General features: G+C 57.5%; 1 protein-coding gene across 1 annotated transcript in view; it reads left to right on the forward strand.

Moving 5' to 3' along the window:
• Positions 1–21,879, forward strand: part of TCERG1L (transcription elongation regulator 1 like) — a 125,445-nt gene that overhangs the window by 101,542 nt on the left and 2,024 nt on the right. Inside the window, exons 11-13 of the mRNA XM_045568372.1 lie at positions 6,582–6,717; positions 15,503–15,592; positions 20,073–20,191. Of these exons, the coding sequence (XP_045424328.1) occupies positions 6,582–6,717; positions 15,503–15,592; positions 20,073–20,191 (345 nt within the window). The remainder of the gene's footprint in view (positions 1–6,581; positions 6,718–15,502; positions 15,593–20,072; positions 20,192–21,879) is intronic.

A 21,879-nucleotide genomic window follows, 5' to 3' on the forward strand; every position in this document is an offset into this window, starting at 1 on the left:
GACCAGGGTGACCCAGTCTGTGAGGTCCCCTCCCCCACCTCGCTGGTGGGTGGAAATCTCTGGGACAGTGTGGAGTCCACATCTGCCAACGGCAGAAGGCGGCTGTGCCCTCCCACGGAAGGTCATGACCTGGGAAGGCAGGTGAAGTGCGAGGGCGAATCCACAAGCAGCCACGTTCCAGGTCACACACATTCCGCTCTCCCCACCCCCGGGCACCGTGCACTGAGCAAACCTCTGTCACCACTGATGTGTGTGGGCCCCGGGGACACCCGGAAACTCAGATGCCATTGCGTGTTCTGGGAGCTGTTGCCCAGGCGACAGGGAGAGCTAGTCCGTGTGCTCCTGGTCTGGGGCCCAGCTCGTCCCTGCATCTCAGACACGCAGAGGCGTCGTGCCGCAGTGCGGGTCCCCGTGGCGAGCTGTGTTCCCTCCTTGGTCTGGTGTACCCTGGTGCCAGCCTGTGACGGCACAGATGTCTGCGTCTCCCGCGCGTGTCCCCATTCCGCTCTGTGATGCGTTTGCAGTCTGGCGCTCTCGCTCTGCGGAGGCTCCCACACCTGCCGTAAACCGAGACGCAGCGGCAGCCACCGCCCCTCGGCACAGGGCCCCTGCCCCCCGCCTGGGCCGCACGCCAGCCCCTTCCGCTCCCCCCTTAGGGGCTCTGCTGACAGCCCCTGCTGTCCTGTTTCAGTTCCCGCCCCTGGACGGCGAGGGCCCGGTGGGGTCTCAGACTCCTGCCGCCATCCACTGTGGAGGGAAGCCGTCCGTCCGGGTGTCTTCGGAGGCCTTGGTCATCAGGCCAGCAGGGGGCGGGGTTTCAGCCGCGTCATACACAGTAAGTGGGATTTGGGCTTTTCAAGGCTGTGGGGCATTTTCTAGATGAGGGACGAGGAGCTGTGCCGGGTTTGGGTCTCTCGCTGTCCTTTGTCCCCCCCCCAGACCAGCACCCAGGGACCGAGCTCTGGGAAATCAGCCTTCCCTGAGAACCGGCTTGAGTTGTGGGAGACAGTTCCAACTTCCAGCTCCACCTCGACCTTCTGAGTCTAGAGCTCTCCCTTTCAGATGGGATCTGGGGAGTCTCCTGCACCCAGCGCTCCTGTCCCAGGGCCACCGGGTGCCAGGGTGACACGTCCACACTGAGCAGTGTCACTGCAGTTGTTCCTTCCCCGGGAATGAGCGTCTGAGCATCAGAAACCTGGACACGGGGGCTCGGATCACACGTAGGATTTCTGAAATTGCTGCAGCTTTTTGAAGTTGAAATATATTTTCTTAAGTAGCCAGCCGTGCCCGAGGGCGTGTGAGATGAACAAGGTGTAGCTGCGTAGTGAGTACCCCTGGCTTGCCCTGCCGGGGGCTTCCTCCCTGGAGGGTGGGGCCATCGTCTGCAATCCTTTCATAGCACTAAGTTATTGGCATTCATGGTGTGATTAGGGTCAGCCAGGGCGTCACACATGCCCCGCAGGGATGCAAACGCATCTGCACACGTGGGGGGGTCCAGGAAGCTCCTGGATCTCATTGTTCAAGGGCTTTGTGGGGGGTTCATTCTAGAGATGTCATTGATTAATTAATTGATCATTGGTGGAAAGAGTGAATTCAGTGTCCAGCCCCTCCCCTACCCTGGATGGGGGTGGCAGGTGGAGCTGAAAGTTCCCTCCAGTCACAGCGTGGTTTTTTCTGCGGGACGTGACAAGGTCTAAGGTCTGCATTAGCATGACTCCGGTGTGGTGTGGTCCAAAGGGTGTCCTCATGGATGACAAAAGACACCCCTGTCACTTAGGACGTTCTGAGAGGTGGGGAGCTCTCTGCCAGGAACTGGGGCGAAGGCAGAACATAATCTTCATTGTACCCCAGGCCTCACTCCCTGGACTCCCGCACACTGGCTGCAGCTCCCCCTCCTGCCACGGCCCCAGGGAGGCTGGCAGCGGGTGGGGCTTTGCCGTCGGTACCTGTCAGCAGGAGACTCGGGTCTGTCACAGCAAAACCGAACTTGAGGGGCTACACGGTCCCTGGGAGCCACCATGGACAGCCATCAGCAGGGAACCCCGATGGCAGTGTGGCACCTGCAGACCCAGACAGGCTGCACAGGGGGTGGGCCAGGGCCCTGGGGCAGCTCTGCCACCGTGACCGCTCCCGGGCGGGACGCCCGTCACCAGCCTGGCCGAGCGACACTATGCGCCCACAGGGCCACGGCAGCCAGCCCTGTGGGCGGCGTCTGGCTTCGGCATTTCCTGCTGAACGTTTTATGAACAAGTTGGATGAAGACGCGGGAGGCCTGTTGTCAAATTCATAGGACTGCAAAATTGGGAGGCAGAGCTAATAAGGTGATGGCAGAGTCAGGACGTTTAAATATTTCAAGAGGATGAGATTAACAGGATCACACTGGCAGCACAGAATTGTAGGGCTGTGAGGCTTTTTAAGATCACTTTGTCCAAGATGTGTATTTTACCCCAAATAAGGTCCAGAGCGTTTCCATGCTTCAGCCAAGGTTGTACTGCAAGTCGTGCTCAGCTGGTAGGCTCAGAAACACCTTAAACCCAACTCCTCTGCAGGTGGGATTCGCCGGAACACGGCCTCAGTCAGACGTCCGCGTTCTCTCTGTGTGAGATGGAGACAGCACGGCACCAGCGACCCCTCTGGACCTGAGTCCCTGCTTATTTCTGTCCCCTCTCGTGCTTCCCTGGGGCAGCAGTCAGCCCACACGTCTTCCATTCCCGCGTGGCCTCTCAGCGACAGCGTTAGTGGGAACATCCACCCACAGCCCCCCAGGGGCCCTGCGGCACCGACGGCCCCTGCCCTGCAGACGTCAGCTCCGACAGACCTGCCGCACCCGCAGCTCTGCGTGTGCTCGACTGCGTCATTCACTGTCATTCACGCCCTGAGGACTGTCCTGTCTACAGGTGGGGGTGGGCTTGTTTTGGCCACAGCTCCCCCTGTGCCTGGTACCGGGCAGGACACATTCTGCACATGGGAGGGGGGAGGGAGGGAGGGGAGCTGCTCTAGGGGCTCAATTCGGGTCATCTTAAATCCTCACAACAGCGTGTGCCGTGGGGGCTGCCACCACGTCACCTGCGGATACTGCGAGTAAAGACCTGAGTGTGTCCCACCAAACAGAGCTCTGAACCTTGATCCGTGCAGCACGGTCTGAGCCTGCACCCGTCTGGTGACGCTGTGAAGACACGCGTGGGTGTCCGTGTGCGAGTGAGTGGTGGGTGCCCCGGACGGGCTGGGAAGACGGGGCGGTGCAGGCTGGTTGCTCTCGACCGGAGCGGGCAGCTGTTTGGCGTTTGTGGTTTCCTGCCAGGGCAGCCGTTCCGACCTCAGCATGGCTCCACAGGCACAGCCCGGGCAGAGAGAATCCTGGCTGAGGGTTTTGGGGTCACCGCCGGGCTCACAGCTGATGTGCACAGCCCAGTGGCCCGAGCTCCCTCGGCCGCAGACAGATAATTAAAGTTTGTTGTTCAGAAAGGAAAAATAGCTGCTGCAGTTTCAGTGTCAGGAATCCGGCTCCGCTGAGGTCAGGCCTCGTGTATTTTACGGAATGCGGCGCTGCCCTTTGCACACGGGCAGAATGAGAGAAGCTCGCGCTGCAGCCCTGCCAGCAAGACACCACGCGTGTGCACACGCAAAGGCACCGCACCGTTAACCGCTCAGCTGACAGCTCCAAGGGCGGGGAGGGCAGGACCCGGAGAGGAGGGTTCGGGGCGGCGCTCGCCAGGCTGGCTCTGATGGGCGGAGGCGAGGCGGGGTGTGCCGTCCCGGGGTGGGGACACTCCAGGGCCACAGTGCCCAGATGTGGGCAGCACCTGCCCCGGGAGAAAGGCGGGCCAGGACCAAGCCCCTTTCAAGCCGTACGCTGGACCCAGAAAGTTTCCCGAAGTGTCAAGTTCCCCAGGCTCCGAGCTGCAGCGGAACTGCCCCCTCCCCGTGGCCAGCAGTGCTCCCGGGACACAATCAGAGCGTCACAGGGCGCGGCCGGCCCTCAGTAAACCGTGGCCGGAGCTGTCTTTATTAAACCTATTAGAACTGGCTTTTTGTTAAAAGTAGAAAAATGGTTCAGCCACAAGAATATTAAAAATATATTTAGCTAGTTTGCATTTGCTTTTGACCGATTCTAATTGAACTGATAGCTCAGCTATTTGGAAGGCATTCAGCGGTTTTGAACAAAATATTTTGTTGAATAAGCTATAATACGCCATCATTGGTGAGCTCAGAATGTGCCTATTAATCTCATTTCAAGTTACAACAATGCAAGCCTTGTTTCACACTTCTATTTTTAACTAATGAAAATTTATTACAGAGAAATCCTAATTATACCCTTTGGAATATGATACAATTGCAAATCCACTAGTAATTTTCTTTTCTTTCTTCAAAATTCCACATAATCACATAAGAAGCAAAGAATGTGAGTTCTCCTGAAATAGTTGGTCTATAAATAAGATTCCCCAGTGGGCTGAGCAATCTTTCTTTGCACACTGTGTATTAGTGAGGATTAATCTGTGTTGCAGCCCCTGTGAATGAAAACCCCTCGTCAGACAGAACGTTGTATCCTCCTGGTACATCCTAAAAATGGTAACACACGTCTCACATTTCCGTAGACAGACATGACGAGAAAGCTGCTCGCTTGGCAGGTGTCGGGAGCCCTGGACTGGCCCCCAAATGACCACATGTCCCTTCCCCTCTCTGTCCCCCCCACCAAGCGAGGAGGCAGCGCAGGCTTCCCCTGGCGCCCACAGCTCCGGGCGGCGGCAGTTGGGCGTGACGGTGCTGGGTGTGCTCTGTCCCGTGCGTTGTGGGATGTTAAGCATTCCCCGGTCTCTCCTCCCGGTGGCCAGCAGCGTGCCCAGCTGTGCCAGCTACGCATACCTCCAGACATTGCCAAATGTCCCCGGGACAAAATCACCCCCAGTTGGGAAAACTGTGCAAGTGTCAAAGAAAATCGGAGCTGGATGGTGAAGCGGTAAAACCAGATTTTATGCGGGAGTATTGCAAAGAAGGAAAAGTGACCTCAGTGTAGAACCGGGCTCAAGCCCAACACCAGGGGGAGGGATTCGGGCTCCCCCCCACCCAGGGCTCTCGGGAGACAGACGGGGAGGGGTCTGATGCCACGTCCAGGGTGGGGGCTGCGGGCTCAGTCGGCTTAGCGGGATTCCTGCTCAGATTGCACAGCCCAGATGCTCATGGGAGTCCAAAGCTCTGGGCCCACTGAGAAGTCCAGGGGCCCCAGCAGAGTTTGGTCCAGGAGGGAGTCTGCCCCTAGGGCAATGTCAGAAAGCGAGGGACTTCCCCCCTCCTGCTGCGAGGGCAAGGCTGGCTTTGCGTCCCCGTGTGCGTCCCCTGCCCCTTCCACCCACGGAGCCCTAGGGCGCTTCCCGCGTGGAGGGCGTTAAGTCACCTGCCTCTGAGTGGGCTTTGCGATCACCCAGCCCAGCTCAAGAAAACAAGGACGCTCTAGCATGCGGGGTCTGATGCTGGAATTGCCACAGGACCCCAACGCACCTGTCACTGTGACGGCCACCGCCCTGGGCCTGGCCGTGGGTAGGTGTGGGGGCAGGGCCAGGTGGGAGCAGGCCCAGGAGGGGCCAGGGTGCTCAGGGCGAGGTTGTGCTCCGGCCAGCGTGGCCAGTCTGCGCGGTGTGTCGGGAGGGCCTGTGTCCCTGAAGGCGGCTGCAGATGGTCCGAGCTGCCCCAGGCGCGGCCAGGCCGGGCGGACGGGGAGGCGGCACCAGAGCATCCGTGTCTGCATTTGGCCAAACCTCTCTCCCAGCAGCAAGCATTTAGGGTGCTTAAAGGAGGTTTCCAGATGCTTCTAGAATAAGATGTAGAACCATGAAGTGATCTACCAAATGGCCAGTTAAACAGTGCGAGGCTTAATTACGGCGGGCCTCTCCCTTTCTTCCAGAGGACGAGGGTCTGCCCTCCCGCCCCCCAGGAAGGAGGGAGCGGTGGTGGGTGGTTCAGCCTGGCGAGGTCAGCTCGATGGGTCCCCCAACTCCCCGGTGTCCCCTCAGGGCCCCGCCTCGGCCACTGAGCCCTGGGTATCCTGTGGTCTGCGTGGGGACCCAACTCTCCACTGTGCTTTGTGCCTGGGGTGGGGGCGCAGCCTCCCTGTCTGCACCGCAGTCTCCCCGTGGGTTAGATGGGACAGCGCGCTGCAGCCTGGGAGTCCGAAGGGAGCTCCGCGCACAGCCATCTCTCACACCTTTGTCCAAAACGAGGGAACCGTGAGTGGGTGAAGGGACTGTCCGGGTGGTGAGGCCGCTCCTCCGCTGCCCAGCCACGGGATCTCTGCGGGGGAGTCCGGCATCCGTGCCCGCAGGCTGCAGCAGCACAGGGCCCGGAAGCCAGGGTCCCACCAGCGAGCTGCCCTGGTTGTGGGCAGGGTGCGGGTGCCCAGAGGCCAGGGCTCCAGTCCCAGAAACGTCCTTGCCCAGTGGCCGTGTCAGGCTTTAAACATGGTTTTCAGAGGTTCTTTGTTCTTCACTCCTTTAAGAGCTCCCTAAGGAGGGTTTTCCAAGGTTGCCATGAAAACCGGCCGTGTCTCTACAGGCGCGTTGAACCCTCTGCGTCTTGTGCCCGTACAGGACCGAAGGCCGCGAGAACCCAGAGCCGGAGGAGGCGGAGAAGGAGGACAAAGGTGCGAGGACGCCGTCCCCCCAGGTCCTCCTGCCCCTGGAGGAGCGCGCGACCCACTTCCGAGACATGCTCCTGGAGCGAGGGGTAAGGACGGCGTGCCCAGCGCAAGGGCGTCCAGGCCGAGGGGGGGTCCTCAGACGGCGGCGGGGGTCTCCCCTGGAGCCTGGGGGGCATCCTCGTCCTCACTGAGCTGGTGACCGGGCTGGGTGACGTTTGGGTGCTGGACAGTCTGAGGCCCAGGGGGCGAGACCAGGTGGAAAGGTCAAAGGAGGGTTTACCGGGTGTGCAGTGTTGAAGGTTCCCGAGACGCCGGCACGAGGCCTCCCGCAGGCCCAGGTCCCCGGCCGCACCCAGGACGTACCTGCCTGTGGGGGGGGGACTCCACGGAGCCCGGCCGGGTGGCGCTGCCCATGCGTGGCGTCCCGGTGGGGTTACTTACCCAGTGGGGCTCCCGCGCCTACGGATTAATGCGACTGTTTTTTAGTAAAATTAGGATATCTTAATTGTAGCTGATTTCTCAATCTCACTTTGAATCGGTTGGGGGTATTTTATAGTCTAATCTCCTTCCAAGGGCTTTTATTTCCTGCTCTGGCACTGGGCACAAAGTGAGCCAGATGCGGCGTGTTGGCCGGTCGGCTTCCCTCACACGGTGGGACCGAAGGCGGCAGTGGGGCTGCATGAGGATGGCCATAGCCAACCCTGTAAACGGCCGTGAGTCCAACACAGGTTCCCCTTGGTCGGCTCCCACCCACAGGTGCGGCTGGGAGGCTGGGGCAGGCCCTGCAGAGGGCCACAGGATGCCACAAGCATGCCACCACCAGTGGAGTCACGTCCCCCTGGGACAGCCGGAGCAGGGCTCCCTCGGGGGCCGGCCGGGTCGGGGACTGGGCGCTGGCGGGGCTGGGTGGGGCCCTGGCGACAGGACAAACTGCCCATCCTGCTCCCAAACACTTGAAGCAGGAAGGAGCTCTGCCTCCCCTCCCTTGGGAGACCCCCCCATTTCGATGCCGTCCTTGCAACCCATGGGGAATTCTCCTTCTGGGCCAACAGCCTGGCCTTGCGGTCTCAGTTTTGGACTAATGTCACTGCCCGTCACCACAGCTGGCGGCCTCTCTCCTGCATTCCCCCGCCCCCCACCTCTGGGGCCTCCACCCTCCGTCCACTCTCGGCGTGGGGGGCTTGGCCGCGGTTCCTCCGGCCCTGTCTCTGGAGAGCAGCTGTGGGCTCCGGCCCTGGCTGCCGGGGCTCCAGGGGTGTCCGGGGACCCTCACAGTGTGCCTGTGACGATTGCCCTGGCGATGGCGTAGGAATATTCCACCTGTAACTAGGTGTCCCTCACATGTTTATAAAAGAGATTGTTACCGAACCAGGCCAGGGTCCCCTCGCCTAGTGTGGCCAAGCCAGACCCTGGAGCCAAGAGCTGGGGGCGGGGGTGGGCAGGAGGGTTTCATTTCGGAGCCAGGCAGGGAGCGCAGGCAGCTCATGCTTCACCGAACTCCTCAGTGGCTTCCAAGCTGGGTTTCACGGGCAGGGAGGACATTTCCGGAAGCAGAAGTTGCGGGCGAAGTTGGAAATCAGTACCTGGAGGTTATGCCTTGGTTTGGAAGGCTGGAGATCTTGAAGTGGGGGCTTTGGGTCACAAGGTTCAGAGATTCTTTGATTAGCAATTGAAGGAATGTCAGGTGGGTGGGACCCTCCCCCACCCCACCCCACCCCACCCCCTCAGGGAGAAACTTAGAACAAAGAACTGGAAGTCGGAAGTCAGAGTTTAATCCTCACTTCCCCTTATCTGCAGTTTCCTCCCTGTGGGGGTTTCTGAAAAGCCCCTCAAGGGCAGGTGCTGGGCTGCCCTGTTTAGTTTCTGCAGGGACCACCCACGCCCTGCCTAGGTGGGGGACAGGGACGTTGCCCTGACTCTCGTCCTGCTCCTCAGGGTACCCGGAACCTACCATGAAGGGACTCGGATTTTTCCTTCATCTCCACGCTTGGGGGGCCGGGTGCTGTCACCCGCTAAGGGACAGGCGGGCAGGAGGCTGTCCGTCCTCCCCTCCGTGCCCTTCTCACTGCAGGGACCTTGCAGGGACACACAGTTCTGAGGTTCTGACACAACTGGCCAGTCCGGTCTGCTTGGATCGCCTGCGGGAGACGTGACCCGTCTTCCCTGAAACAGGACGGCATCGCGGACATTTCAGAAATACAAGCAAAAACTATTCCATTTTGTTAATATCTAAGTTTTTCTTCTCTTTGTTTTGGAAACCAACCAGGCCCAATTTGCCAACACAGCTTTAAACAAACCTATTTGGGGGATTAGCTCTGCGTGAGGGGTCGGCCCTGCTTCCCATGGCAGGACGCTGCCAGCTGAGTTTATGTGGTCGCTTGAGTTTATCCGAATGGCCCTGGTTGGTGGATTTTACTAATGAGATTTTCAGTGCGGTTTTGCCTCACTGAGGGTGGGTGATTCGTTTCAGCCTTTTATTCTGAGATTCTTACAGGAAAATTGGCACAGACATCCAGGGTGTGGAGCAGCGACCCCAGACATGAGTGTGCCCCGGGGGTAGAGCCTGGGTGGGGCCAGACACTTACCTTCCCAGGGTTTGGGGAGAAGCCCACAGCTCAGTCCAGAGTCCCCGCTGATGTCATGAAGCAACGCCACCATTTATGACCTTCTGGCCACATAAAACACGCTGGCAGCTTTGCTCAGGCTCATGAGAATCTGATGGCTGGACCGGTAGGATTTCTAGTTGCTTAAAAAATGAGGGAGAGAAAGGTCACTTCTTCATGGACTGAGTGACTAATGAGGTTTTCATTGCATTTGTTCAATACTTCAGTTCAGAAATTCATACACTTGCGGGGCGGTGGACCATGGTCCTGGGCTCTGGGTGGTCTGAGAAGGGGGCGTCTGGGCCGTCCAGGGTGTCGTGCACTGGGGGAGGGAGGACTGTTTGTGGTTTGTGGTGACTAGGTGATGCTCAGCCGGAGGTCAGTGTTTTGTTTCTTACTAGTGCAAACTACAATGGAGCTTTCTTTAAAAACTTCGGTCCATAAAGGGACGAGTTTAATGGGATAGCAGATCATTAATTTGCCCCTGCCTACCGAGATAGACGCATTGGAGACGTTCTGCAGAGAGCGGCTTCCTTCCTTCCGCCGAGCATCCTGGGCAGCAGCAGAGCAGGGGCCTCGTGAGGACACCAGGTCCTGGTCCAGGCTCCGGGGCCGTGCCTGGGTCCTCTCTCTGCAGTGCCCTCGGCCAGCTCCCCGCAGGGGTGGCACTCGGGGACGCTGGCTGACACGGGCCAGCCACGTAGCCGAGGCCCTGGGGCTGGGACCCACGTCTGTGTCGTGGTGAGGCCGTGAGGTGTTGGTGCGAAAATTTTCCAATTGAGGATTTTAGATGATAATGCTCGGATGATCATATTGATACATGAACTTGTGATTTGTACGTGTGTGCGTGTGTGTGTGTGTGTGTGCGTGCACACGCGTGTGGGATTTTTTGCCCACAGGCAGTAAACGTCCGACCTGTGTTACTAAACTGTTTTCTGTGACGCTGTTTAATATGGTCTGTTCTCCCGTGAGCAGTGCCTGACAGTCCCTGAGAATCTATGTGGCGGCACACTCTGGGCATCGACCAGAGAGAAGTTCAAATGTTTGCTATTTATCATTTGCAAAATCTCGCTCTTTTCCTTCCATTTGCGTCCCCTCTCGGCAGCTCCACTGTGGCCCCTCTGTGCCAGGAGGGGGCCCTGGGCTTCGCCTGTGGAGCTCTTGAGGCCTCCCCGTGGCCACCTTGCTAGTGACGACCGGGCTCGAGTGAAGGTGCCCTGGGGGACTGTGCCCCGCCCACTCCAGTTTCTAGGGCGGGATTATCTGCCCTCAATGTGAAAATGACTTCAAAGGTAAATGGAATCGGCTGACTGTGTTGCCGGATAACAGTGTAAAATTTTATTTAATCATCTAAATGCAAGAAAAAGCTGCAGTTGGTAAAATAAGAGCCCTGGAGATGAAGGGTAGGAGTCAATGTGTCCCAGGGATGGGGCAACACGGGCGGGCGTGCTGGGGAAGCCTCGCCCTGTGCCCCTGGGCTCCTTCCTGCCTTCACCTGCCGTCCCCCTGGGCTCACCTGAGCTCTCCTGGGCTCCAGGGAATTCTGTATGTGCTGATGACTTTCCCCTCTAACTTCCACTCCCGCTTCCCAGCCCTTTGTGGGATGACTCTCGGGCAGGTTCCGGCAGGTTCTGCATGAGCCTCCCACTCCGCCCTCCGCCCACCTGGTTGTGGCTCGCGCAGTCCTGGCCGTCGTGCCGGTTTACAGCGCTGCCCGGCATCGTCGCCCAGACGCACCACCTGCGCCCAGCCCTGTGTGGGGCTGAGTTCGGGCACCTGAGATGACAGCGCTGGCCCTGCCTTCAAGGGTGCAGCAGGGGCACGGCCCCCCACCCCGCGCTCTCCATTGTAAAACACGAGGAAGTAAAAGAGTAAATACATTTTGCTCGATAATCAACTTTGGTCGAAAACATTAGCTTCTGAAGTAACTGGATTCGTGTTTGAGATGGAAATTAGCCACGTGTGGGAGGTCGTGTCACGACCCAGGCTGGGTGGCAGCTGCTCTCTTGGGGACACCCTGGGGGCCACAGGCTCAGAGTGGTGAGGGGGGGTGTCGGGTGGGCGGTGCAGACGGGCAGTCACCTGTCCTACAGGTGCTACCAAGGATGACGTGGGCGTCAGAGCGGGAGCCCACGGGGCCCTGGTTTCCCATGAGGGGCCTCGTCGAGGCCGGAGGGTCGAGCCCCTCGCAGGACTCGGCAGGAAAAGCTTCTGTGGCTGTTCCCGCTCCTCTGGCCCCCGGGATCCCTGGCCTCTCTGTGATCCAGGACAATTACCGGAAAAGATGTTTATGGTTTTAAAGACCCAAAGCTCGCACTGCTCCTGCTGAGGCCGGCTGCCCCAGGCCCTGCCCGTCCAGATCCGTGGTCAGTAACGACCTCTGAGAGGCCACTGCCGGCTCTGGGCACTGACAGGACCTGCGTCATCCCACTCGTTAGCTGTCCCTGAACTCGCCCCGACCACTTGGCCTAAACCGACCCCGTTCTTCTCAGAGCCGAATCACCCCCAGGAGCAACGCAGATGCCTCGTCTCTGTTTCTGAGAGGCCTTCGGTGAAGCTGGGGCCGAGGTTGGAACCAGTTTTATCTGGTCGTGTTTTCCAAGTGCTCAGCACCCAGGTGACGCTTTCTCCTCCATCCACCCGACCTGGTCCCTCCAGGGGGTCGGGCGTGATGCCTCTGACGGAGGCTCACCCGTCTGCCCAGTGTTCGGGGGCTCCCGGCTGCCAGTCTGCTCAGCCTGGGTGGGCACGCAGGGGAGCGGGGCCTCAGTGGCCGGGGGAGTCTCGCCCGCGTGGGGCCCACTTGCACTGCAGCTAAGGGACCCCAGAAAGCAGCCTGCGGGCGCCATGTGCGCTGGGCTCGGGCTTCTGGGGCTGGGAGGCCCACACAGAGCCTGCTGTCCCCAGGACGAGGCATTCCCAGCTTGCTCTACCGTCATCCCTGAGAAGGACAAGCCAGAGAGCAGAGACCTGGCCCTGTGACCTGCTGCCTCCTCACAGTTAAAGAAAAGTGTCGTCCACTTGAGCAACCACCACTCTTCCCCTGGTTACCCTGCAAAGCCGGCCTTGTGGCCATGCTGTGTGTGTGTGGGGGCACACATGTGTATAGCTGTGTGAGCTTATATGCAAGTGTGTTCGTGTACATGTATGAGTGTGTATCTGTGTGTACATGTGTGTACCTATGTGTGCATGTTTCTCTGTGTGCACATGTATGTGTGCACACACCTCTATGCCTATTTGTGTGTACACATGTGTGTTTGAGTGCCTATGTGTGGTGTGCATGGTTTGTGTGTATGTGGTGTGCCTGTGTGTGTGTGTGCACATGTGTGTGCACACGGTGCAATCCATGCCCCGTAGAATGAGCACGCTGGGCAACATGACTGTGGCACACAGGCCCAGGGAGGTCGGGCCCTTCTCAGGAGCGATTTGATTGGCGGATTCATTGTCACTGCAGCTGTCGGGACTGCTTGACAGAAGGTCTGTCTCACAGGGAAGGCAGTGCCCACCCGGAGGCCGTGAAGGAGCCTGCTCTACACAGCCACGTCCAGGCAGCTCCGACCTCTGTCCCAGTCCCACCCCAGCCCCCCAGCCACCGTGCTCTCTCCCATCTGTGGACTTCGCAAGTGTCCCTTAGCCTGGCTGTTGGTGACAGGATGTGGTCGGCTGTGCCACTGTAAACTCATCACTGTGGAGATGGCTTATCCCACCATCCATATAGACAATAAATTCCTTTGGGGCAAGGACTACACATTATTAATATTTTAAAAATTTGTTTTATTATGCCTCTAGAACTCTAGAAGTGTTTAGCAAACTGGTGGAGTTAGTGAGGTGACACCATTTTCTACAGAACTGGGACCTTCTGGGGTGTCTGCAGGCCCCTAGGAGCCAGACGTGCACCCCTGCGATTGAGTTAAGTGGGGTGGGCCACGCCGCCCTCCCTGACAGCCGCACGCACCTGTGGCCAGGTGTGCTCTGTCCAGGAAATGGAGTCGCTCTGCCTGGACACGCTCCCGGAGTCCCCGCCCCCAGCCCCGTGTTCCAGCGTCATTTTACCGTGTTCTCAGTCAATGACGACAATCCCTGGGTTGAACCTGAGTCATCCCACCCAGTGAAAGGGCCCCTGGATATTGCAGAAAGGGCTTTGGTTCTGATGATTGAAGGTAAAAATTGTCAGTTAACAAAATCTACGTGTTATAATATGCAAGTAAAGCACGTGTTTATTGAAATAGTTCCTCTGCTGGGAGGATTATAAGGATGTGAGTGGGGGTTTGTCTTTGTAAACTTTTGATTGCCTTCCCGCCCCACCCTGCCCAGAATCCACTGCCTGCCAGACCCCGGGGAGGCCTTCCTGAAACACTTGCCACGTCCGTCTCCTCCGCCGTCCCTCTCCGGGTAATGCCAGGCCCCTGCCATGCCCTGGGCAGCCCTGCGGCTCTGCCCCTGTCCCTCCTGCCTCCGCTGGCCCCTACATCCCTCCTTCAGGCCAGGCATGTCCAGCCCCTGCAGCTCCTGCCTTCCCCGTGGTCCGTGAATCTCAGCCTTTGCGCCGCGGACAGCCGGTCCTGGAACGCCCTCCCAGGCCTCCCGAGGGCACGAGTGTCTGTGCTTCCCCGCAGCCATGCTCTAGAAGCCTCCGCTGTGGCTCACCCCGCAGAGCCCCCAGGGCGGGGCCTGTCTCTGGCCATTGGTCTCCTACCTGCCTTACCCCACACCGTGGGCTTCCTGATGTCGGGGCCCTGGTTTATTTTCTCTGAACCCTCAGTACCAGCACAGGGCCCAGGGCATAATCAATATTCAGTCAATGTGTTTAAATGTATTCATTCATTTTTTAAATGACTTAAACATTCTCTTACTCTGTCTGCTGAGAGTCTAGAAACAGCAGCATCCCAGTAGCAGTGGACACACCTGTGCCCAGATGCTGGTTTCTAACATCCTTCCCCAGTCACAGGGACTAGGGCTCCTCGGAGAACTGGCTGGTTCACCGGCGAACGCAGGAAACGTACAAGATGAGCCCGGAGCATCTTGTAGTGGCAGGAAACAAAGAAGTCCCCAAAGGTGAGATGACGAACAAATGCCAAAGGCACACGGGGCCCAACAGCAAGAGCTCAGAGGCCACAGCTGGAGCAGTGTGAGCCGGGAAATGGGTAAAGCAGTGGAGTCTAACCCAGAGCTGAACCGAGTGCCCCTGAGGCCATGTCGACATAAGTAAACATGCGGGATGGACACAGCCCATCAGAAGGATTCCAAGTCACTCCCACAGCCACTGTCCCCAGCAGGGGGGTGTAACCCCTGAGTGTGGGCTGTGCGTGGCGGCTCCTGCCAGAGAGGACAGTGCAGAGGGGGCAGAGCCACTCAGCAGTGGAGACGCGGGACACACACCTCGGCCTGGGACCAAGCCAGCCCGGGCAGGGATGGTCACGCAGGCGGCGTGATGAAATGGCTCGTGGCCTCTGCTCTCTCCCCCCAAAACCCATCAGCCCAGTGTCGTCCTGAGAACAAGCTCGGCACGTCCCAGGGCCTGACCGGCACTCCCCAACGGCAAGGTCTTCAACACCAGGGACGTCTGAGGAACTGTCAAAGGACAGGACAACTGAAAGTAATGTGGGATCCTGGGACAGAAATGGCAAGTTAGGTAAAAACTAAGGAAATCTGAATGAAGTGTGGACTTCTGTCGATAGCAGCATATCAATATTGGTGGTGACAAATCTAGCATACCATTATAAGATGTTAACAATATGGGAAGCTGGGTGTGGGGTATGCGATAACTTCCTGTAATAGTCTTGCAATTTTTTATAAGTCAAAAACTATCACAAAATAAAATAGCTTATTTCAAAAGATGACTCACCAAAAAGGTTAAATGTTGATTAAAAATCAGCTAAAAACATGCTAAGGTAAGCCTGTCTGCAAGACTCTGCCCTTAGGTGTAGCCTGTGGGGTTCTGACAATTTTCAAAGACGTCATCTCTCCTTTCGAGATGTGGTTCTCCGGGACGCCACGACGCCGAGGGGATGACGGGGGCGCCAGGGCGAGGCCCGGGGCCTGGAAGACACCCAGGGAAGAAAGAGCCCTGAGTTGTGGGTCTAGGAATCAAATTTTCTAATGTTCTACGTATTGATTTTCCTAGAGAGTTGGCATGTGTCACCCTGACACAGCCCCGCACCACGGAGCCGTCGCACTGTAATGCCACTCTTCCGCCATTGCTCATTCCGACACGACGCCGGCTCAGCGTCAGATGTTAACAGCGACTCTGTTCAATATCTTTCTTTAGGTGTCAGCGTTTTCCACCTGGGAGAAAGAGCTACACAAAATCGTGTTTGACCCGCGCTATCTCCTGCTAAACTCCGAGGAACGAAAACAGGTAACGTGGCGGCAGGGTTGGTGACGAGTCCAGAGGGGCGGCCGAAATAACTGCGGTCTGGGGTCCCGGGAGCCTTTCCTGCTGGGGAGCAGACGCGTTTTCACTTCGTCAGTGGGGGGGTCGCAGACCCAGGCTCCAGCTCGCGAGCTGGTGAGCAGCACGGGGCGGGGGCACAGAGGACGGCCATCCCGGTGGTGGTTCTCGTCTGATCTGACTGCTCGGTCCTGACCGTGCAAGACAAACACGTAAAGTCTTAGGTAAAAATAACCAGGTGGGAGGTTTATGGAAGACCTTAAGGCTCTGCATACATAAAGTCTCACATGGTGTGAGAGCTCTGACAGTCCCAATGCAGCCCCTCCTCTTGGGACAACGCTGCCGTCCCAGCGCCTTGGGAGGCCGAGGTGGAGGGTCACTGAGGCCGGCAGTGCGAGGCCGGAGGGAGCTGTGGTCGTGCCACCGCGCTCCAGCCGGGGAGACAGAGCCAGGCTCAGCACCAGACAGACAGACAAAACCAGAAAGAAAAGCCCGGCAGATGGAGCGAGGGGAAGCCACAACCTCGCACAAACCACTTCTGCGAGGACGCCAGCCCAGCACCTGCTGCCACCGCGTTGTTGGACACTGAGGCTCAGCACATTTATTTCAAAACAATTACGTAATCCTCCTCCTCCTCCTCCTCCTCGTTTCCTTTAGAAACCTCGGTCTTCCTTCACCCCCCTGAGTGCTCGCGCAGGTCACTGTGGCGTGCGCGTTCCGGACCAGCGCTGCCTCCTGGGGGGTGTCCTGCTCTTCCGTAGAGCCGCCCTTGGCTTGTTATCCAGGGGACAGCAGGGTGACACAGGCCAGGCCCACAGAACAGCGGTGTGGTGCAAGTGAGGGAGGGGGAGCGTTGGAGGAATGCCTGGGGCCGTCTGAAGGGGAGAGGTGACAGGTGCGCCCTGTCCTTTACAAACTGGGTCCTGAGGCGACGCTGTTTTCCAGATCCAGACCCAGGACGGGCTGTCCCCTGGCTCTCAGCAGGGGCTGGCGTCGTTGGCTTCCACAGCCTGGGTCTTGTGGTCCCTGGGGCAGGTCTGAGAAGGGCCTGAGATAACCGCGGGACGGTCTAGAGCTCTCTGCCTCTGGTCCTGTCCCCGTCGTCTCCCTGCGTGAGGCCGTGTCTTTCCCGCCCTCTGAGTTCGGAAATGACACACATGGGAAGTGGGACCAGTGACAACCGCTGAGGACGGAAGAGCCACGGGAGCTGTTTCACAGAGGACGTTCCATCGCCACGGCAGACGTGCGTGGCGGGCGTGGTCCCCATCAGTTCTCAGACAGCGGAGTCCGGTCAAGACAGGAGCGTGGAAATTCTGATTTCGTTTTCTGTTCTGTCCTCAGCTCGTCAGATTCCTTTAGCGCCAGGCAAGTGTGTCTCAGTTGCAAGGACCCTCAGAGTAGCCACACCCACACCCACCACCCCGGCGGCCCTGGGAACTGTCCCCGGCCGGCTCCCTGGGGGCTGGGGAGGTGGTGGCTTCCTGGGATGGACCACATCCCAACACAGAGCCTGGGCCTTGAAGAACTTGGAATTAATTATCTTTTGTTGCCTTTGAGCTGAGCTTCATTTTCCAGAAAGAAACTGTTTAAAACATGTGAAACATGGTATCAGTGGCTCAATATACTCCCACAGTGGAGTGAGCTGCGTTTGAGCATTAAATATACATATTTTCCTATGGCTAAGGAAACCCGCAGACTTTAATAGTTGGTAATCTTTCACCGTTTTGTTGCAATACTGAAAATCTAAAATTCAGCTATGAAAACACTTAGTGAGAAGCCTGTTTATTTATGTGACAGCATCACCTTAGGCCATAGGTCACAGCCGCCACCTGGCTGACGTCTAAATGCCATCGGCAGCTCTGTACACGGTGCCTTTATTGACTTGGTTGTTGCCATCTGTTGTTTTCCCTCAGTGTCATGGACAGTTTGGGGCCATTTGTCCCTTGAAAGGAAGTTGAATAGTAAGACCATCCCCAGCCCTGAAAGAAAAGCCCAACTATGATGAGTCCCTTCCGACTCCTGCAGTTTAATGCCAGGTCACATCTCTCAGGGCAGCTGGGGGCACAAGGGGCCCTCCTGCCTGCTGGATCGAACTGGTTCCCGGGCACCAGCCTCTGCCCTTCCGAGGTCTGGGGGACACGGCCTTCCTGCACAGGACGCTTCCAGGGGACAGAGAGGCCGACGCCAGCCCTGTGGGGCTGGGCTGTCCTGCCCTGGCCTGGTGTACCCTCTGCCATGGATCAGACTGGAATGTCACAGCAGGGACCCACTATTTGGGGAAAGCCTGAAGCATCCCTGGGAAATCACGCAGAGGACACTGGGGCCTGTCTTTGCGCACGGCAGCGCGGCCCAGGGGCCCAGTGGGGACGGAGGAGGCCGGGTGGCTGGTGCACCGCGGCACCGGGCAGCGCTCAGAGGAAACGCCCGCCGCCTCCTCACGGGGGTGCCGCAGCCTCGCGAGGGGGGCACTGACGCTGAACTGCGGAGGGGAAAGGGGTCCGGGCCCCCTCACATGGCACAGTCCTGAGGAGGGGAAATCGGGCTGGCATCAAACGGAATCTGCGGACCCCCCCACACACAGCGTCCCCGGGGAGCGCCGGGGCCCATGGTGTGACAGTCACAGCCAGGGCTGCAAAGGAGAGGGGAGTGATCCGAAACAGAGAATCGGGGTCGAGGAGTGCAAATCAGACCCGTTTCCATGGTAACAAATAGCGTTCTGTTTTATTACACAAGAACATACTGGTATAATATGTTAAGGAGGAAAGAAAATCCCTGCTACATTAAATTATAGTGGCATGAAGTAACGTCACAGAGCAAGGGGAGAGGGGAGAGAGACATTTGATTAGAGGGATCAAGGGTTCTCGGCAGAGAAGCAGATATTTCTTGCGAGCCCCAACTTCACTGCCAGCCAAGCTTTCCATCCGGATTTGAAGTCAGTTGAGCAAAGCTCTGGCTAATGACGGAGCAACGTGCTTTTATTTGGATAATAACCCCACAGTCACCTTTTATATGAGTTTAAATGTTAACACAACCGGGGACTTGCGTTACGATTTGCCTTGAAGGTAAAACAAGCCAGTCATATTTGTACTTAAATGTACACGCGCGTGTTCTAAATTTAAGTCCTATTGGTGAATATTTCATGGTGCTGCTGTCCTGAGGAGCTGAGTCGCGTCTTGTGTTTATGATGCTGTAGAGCTTAGCCCTCCTGAGGTGGAATCGGAGCCGATGCGCCCAGGTGAGAGCCCCTCTCCAGACGGCAGGCTGGAGGCTGCACCCGCCGGCCGTGACGGTCCCTTCTCCGTGTGCCCAGCAGGCGCGCTTGAGACGGGCCTTCTGACCTGGCACCGGGGTCAGGCACTGCGGGGCACGGCCGTCGCTTGGATGGGTGCAGAGTTGCTGTTTATTGGCCTTACAGGATCATATGTGGGGTTTTCATTGGCATTTTTACTTATGTTTGCATAAACATGTAAACCGTCTCCAGTTTGTTCCCTGCGATGTTCCCGACTGTTGGGTCGCCTTAGGAGCACAACAGCTCGGCCCCTGTGGCCTTGATCGTCTCTCAGGAGCAGGTTTTCCGACCTTGGGACAGCGAGTGCTCCTGCCCTGACAGGGCAGCTCTCGGGCTGGGCGAGGGGCTGTCTCGCCTTGCTGTGTCGGCTGCCGGCGTCCGAGAGAAAACGCCCTGGAGTCTCACACGGGGACGCCTGCCAGACAGTGCCCCTGTCCCTGACACTGAGGAACCGGGTGTCCTGTTTGGATCAGCATTCAGTCACACTTCTGGTCACCGCCGGCTGCCCGAGGGTCAGCTCTGCGCCCACCGTCCCTGTGGCCAGGAAGCTGGTGACACCTTCAGAGGGGCCGCCGTGTCCGCTGTCATTCTAGGCCCCGCGTGCAGCAGTGGGTCTGCTCGGAAACTGGAGCGTGGGGAGTCAGAGTTGCTGCATTGACTTTCTTTTCACAAATCAGAGTCATTTTTAGAGACTCAAATGCCACTTACGCCGCCAGAGGAAGTGACTAGAACAAATTAAGTGCGCTACTGTGCTGCTGGTGCATGGCAGTGCGGAGGTTGACGAGATTACGCATTGCTGAGCGCGGCTCGGAGCGCCGGATGGAGACGCATGTGGCGTGTGGCGCTCGTTCCAGGCTGTCTGTGGCTTCCCGACACCCACGGAGTCGGCTGCTGGTCCTCCCCGGGATGCCTCAGGCAGGCTGATCTGGGGTTTGACCCAGAAACGGTGCCCGTGTGCGTAGGAACACCAGGGCTCGTGGGAATGTGGGTTCGAGTGCTTAGGCGGCGTGTCCGCGGCGAGAGCTGCAGAGGAAGGGCGGTCGCCTGCAGCCCCGCCGCGAGGAAGAGGAATGATGTGCCTCTGGGCTGTGCTCGGTGCAAGAGTCCGTTTCTGATATGCAGTTTCTTAATACTTTTCTTCTGTGTATGTGTTTTAAGATATTTGAACAGTTTGTCAAGACAAGAATTAAAGAAGAATATAAGGAAAAGAAAAGTAAATTGCTGCTAGCCAAAGAAGAATTCAAAAAGCTTCTAGAGGAATCTAAAGTGTCACCCAGGTACGGAGAGGGAAACAGGTCAGGTGGTTTCTGGGGCTGGCAGTGCATCCGCTGCGGCAGGCTGTGTGGACGCGCGCAGTGTGGAAGCCGCAGGCCCAGCCGGAGGAGCGGCCCGGCGGCCCATGTGTGTCCTCCCCGGCCCCAGCGTGAGCTGTTTGTGTGTCAAACGCCGTAATCCTTTCACTCCCGCATTTCCCAGCCAGAGCGCAGGCTCCGTGGCCCAAATGACGGGTCTGATTTCTGATCTAGTGACCAGGAGGGAAAACACAGAGCAAAGGGCAGTAGCAGGACACGCCCCCCAGCCCCCCAGCCCCCCTGCCTCGGGTCCTGCATCCAGCCCGAGAGTGACAGTGACCTGCGGGGCTGACACCCAGGCGCAGGACAGAGGTTAATGAAACTCACCTAAGATAGTAAGTAAGGCGGTATTTCCATCAAATAAAAACACATAAGCTTAACTCTTCTCTAAAATTAGCTTTAATTGAACAATTTTTAAAAAAATAAAGATGAACAACTTTTAGAACTATAAAACAGTAACTTTTATAAATATCAAAGTAGTTGATCTTAATGTGTTTTTATTTTAGATTGGAACATGCAGCTTTATTTTTTGAATGGAAGTAATGGATGCTTCCTGAGAAGACGTAGCCTCGGTAGCACGGTCTGTGGTTTGCCTGCTCAGCAGTTGGGTGACAGAAGTTAGTGCTGGTGACGCAGTTCTCACACCCACGCTCCAGCTGTGCAGAGGACATGCTGGCTGGGTGGGAGGAAACATCACACAGGGCTGACCTCCCAGGCAGACGTGTGTCTGGTTGCTGGCACATTGTGACTTTCTGTGGTTCCAGCCGTGGCTTAGCTGTGCCTGCCCATGAAGCAGCCACGAGAGAGGCAGGGACGTGGGGGGTGCAGGAAACTGGAGCTGCCGCCTGTGTTAGTTCACAGTCTGGCCTGGCCCTTCTCAGCCTGGTCCGGGGGAAGGGACTGGACCTCCGTGTGTGTCCGCGTCCTCGTGTGAAGCGGGGCTGACCGCACAGACCCAGGGAGCACCTGGAGGACGACGTGAGGGCCCCAGGGAGAGGCCCCGCCGTGCCCAGCATCGGGGGGTGCTCAGCAGCGACAGCCACATTGTCATTAAGGACACGGAGCCCAAGTCCTGTCTCTCCATTGGCACAACGTTAGCCAGGAGCTCACATACCCCTCCCAGGAATGTTAGGAAGACCAAGGGGGAAATAGTCAGAATTTATTGAGCCATTGGAAAAAGATCTCTCACACACACGGAAAAGGAGTGAGACTTACTGCTAAAATTAGGTCTAACTGACTGCTATTTTTAAAATAAATTTTATTGTGTATATTAAGGCATATAACATGATGTTACAGGACACATGTAGATAGTAAAATGGCAACTATAGTTTAGCAAATTAACATTTAAAAAAATTTACACTCAGCATAGATAACTTTTATAATTATAAAACTATTTTTTATTCTCAAAGTAGCTAAGTCTGCAGCATTTTCAAGAGCTGTTTTCAGATCTTTCTGCTGTTTTATAGGCACCCCAGTAACACGTGTGTGATTCAAATCACCGCACACTGCACAGCCAGGCAGGGCACGTGCAGACCACCCGAGCCCCCCTGGAGACGGCCCGGGGGTCTGCAGAGACTCCTGCAGCCATCCACGGCCGTCCTGCGCACCTCAGC

This window comes from Lemur catta, chromosome 14 (genome assembly GCF_020740605.2).
Source record: "Lemur catta isolate mLemCat1 chromosome 14, mLemCat1.pri, whole genome shotgun sequence".
In the NCBI taxonomy this organism is placed as follows: Eukaryota; Metazoa; Chordata; class Mammalia; order Primates; family Lemuridae; genus Lemur; species Lemur catta.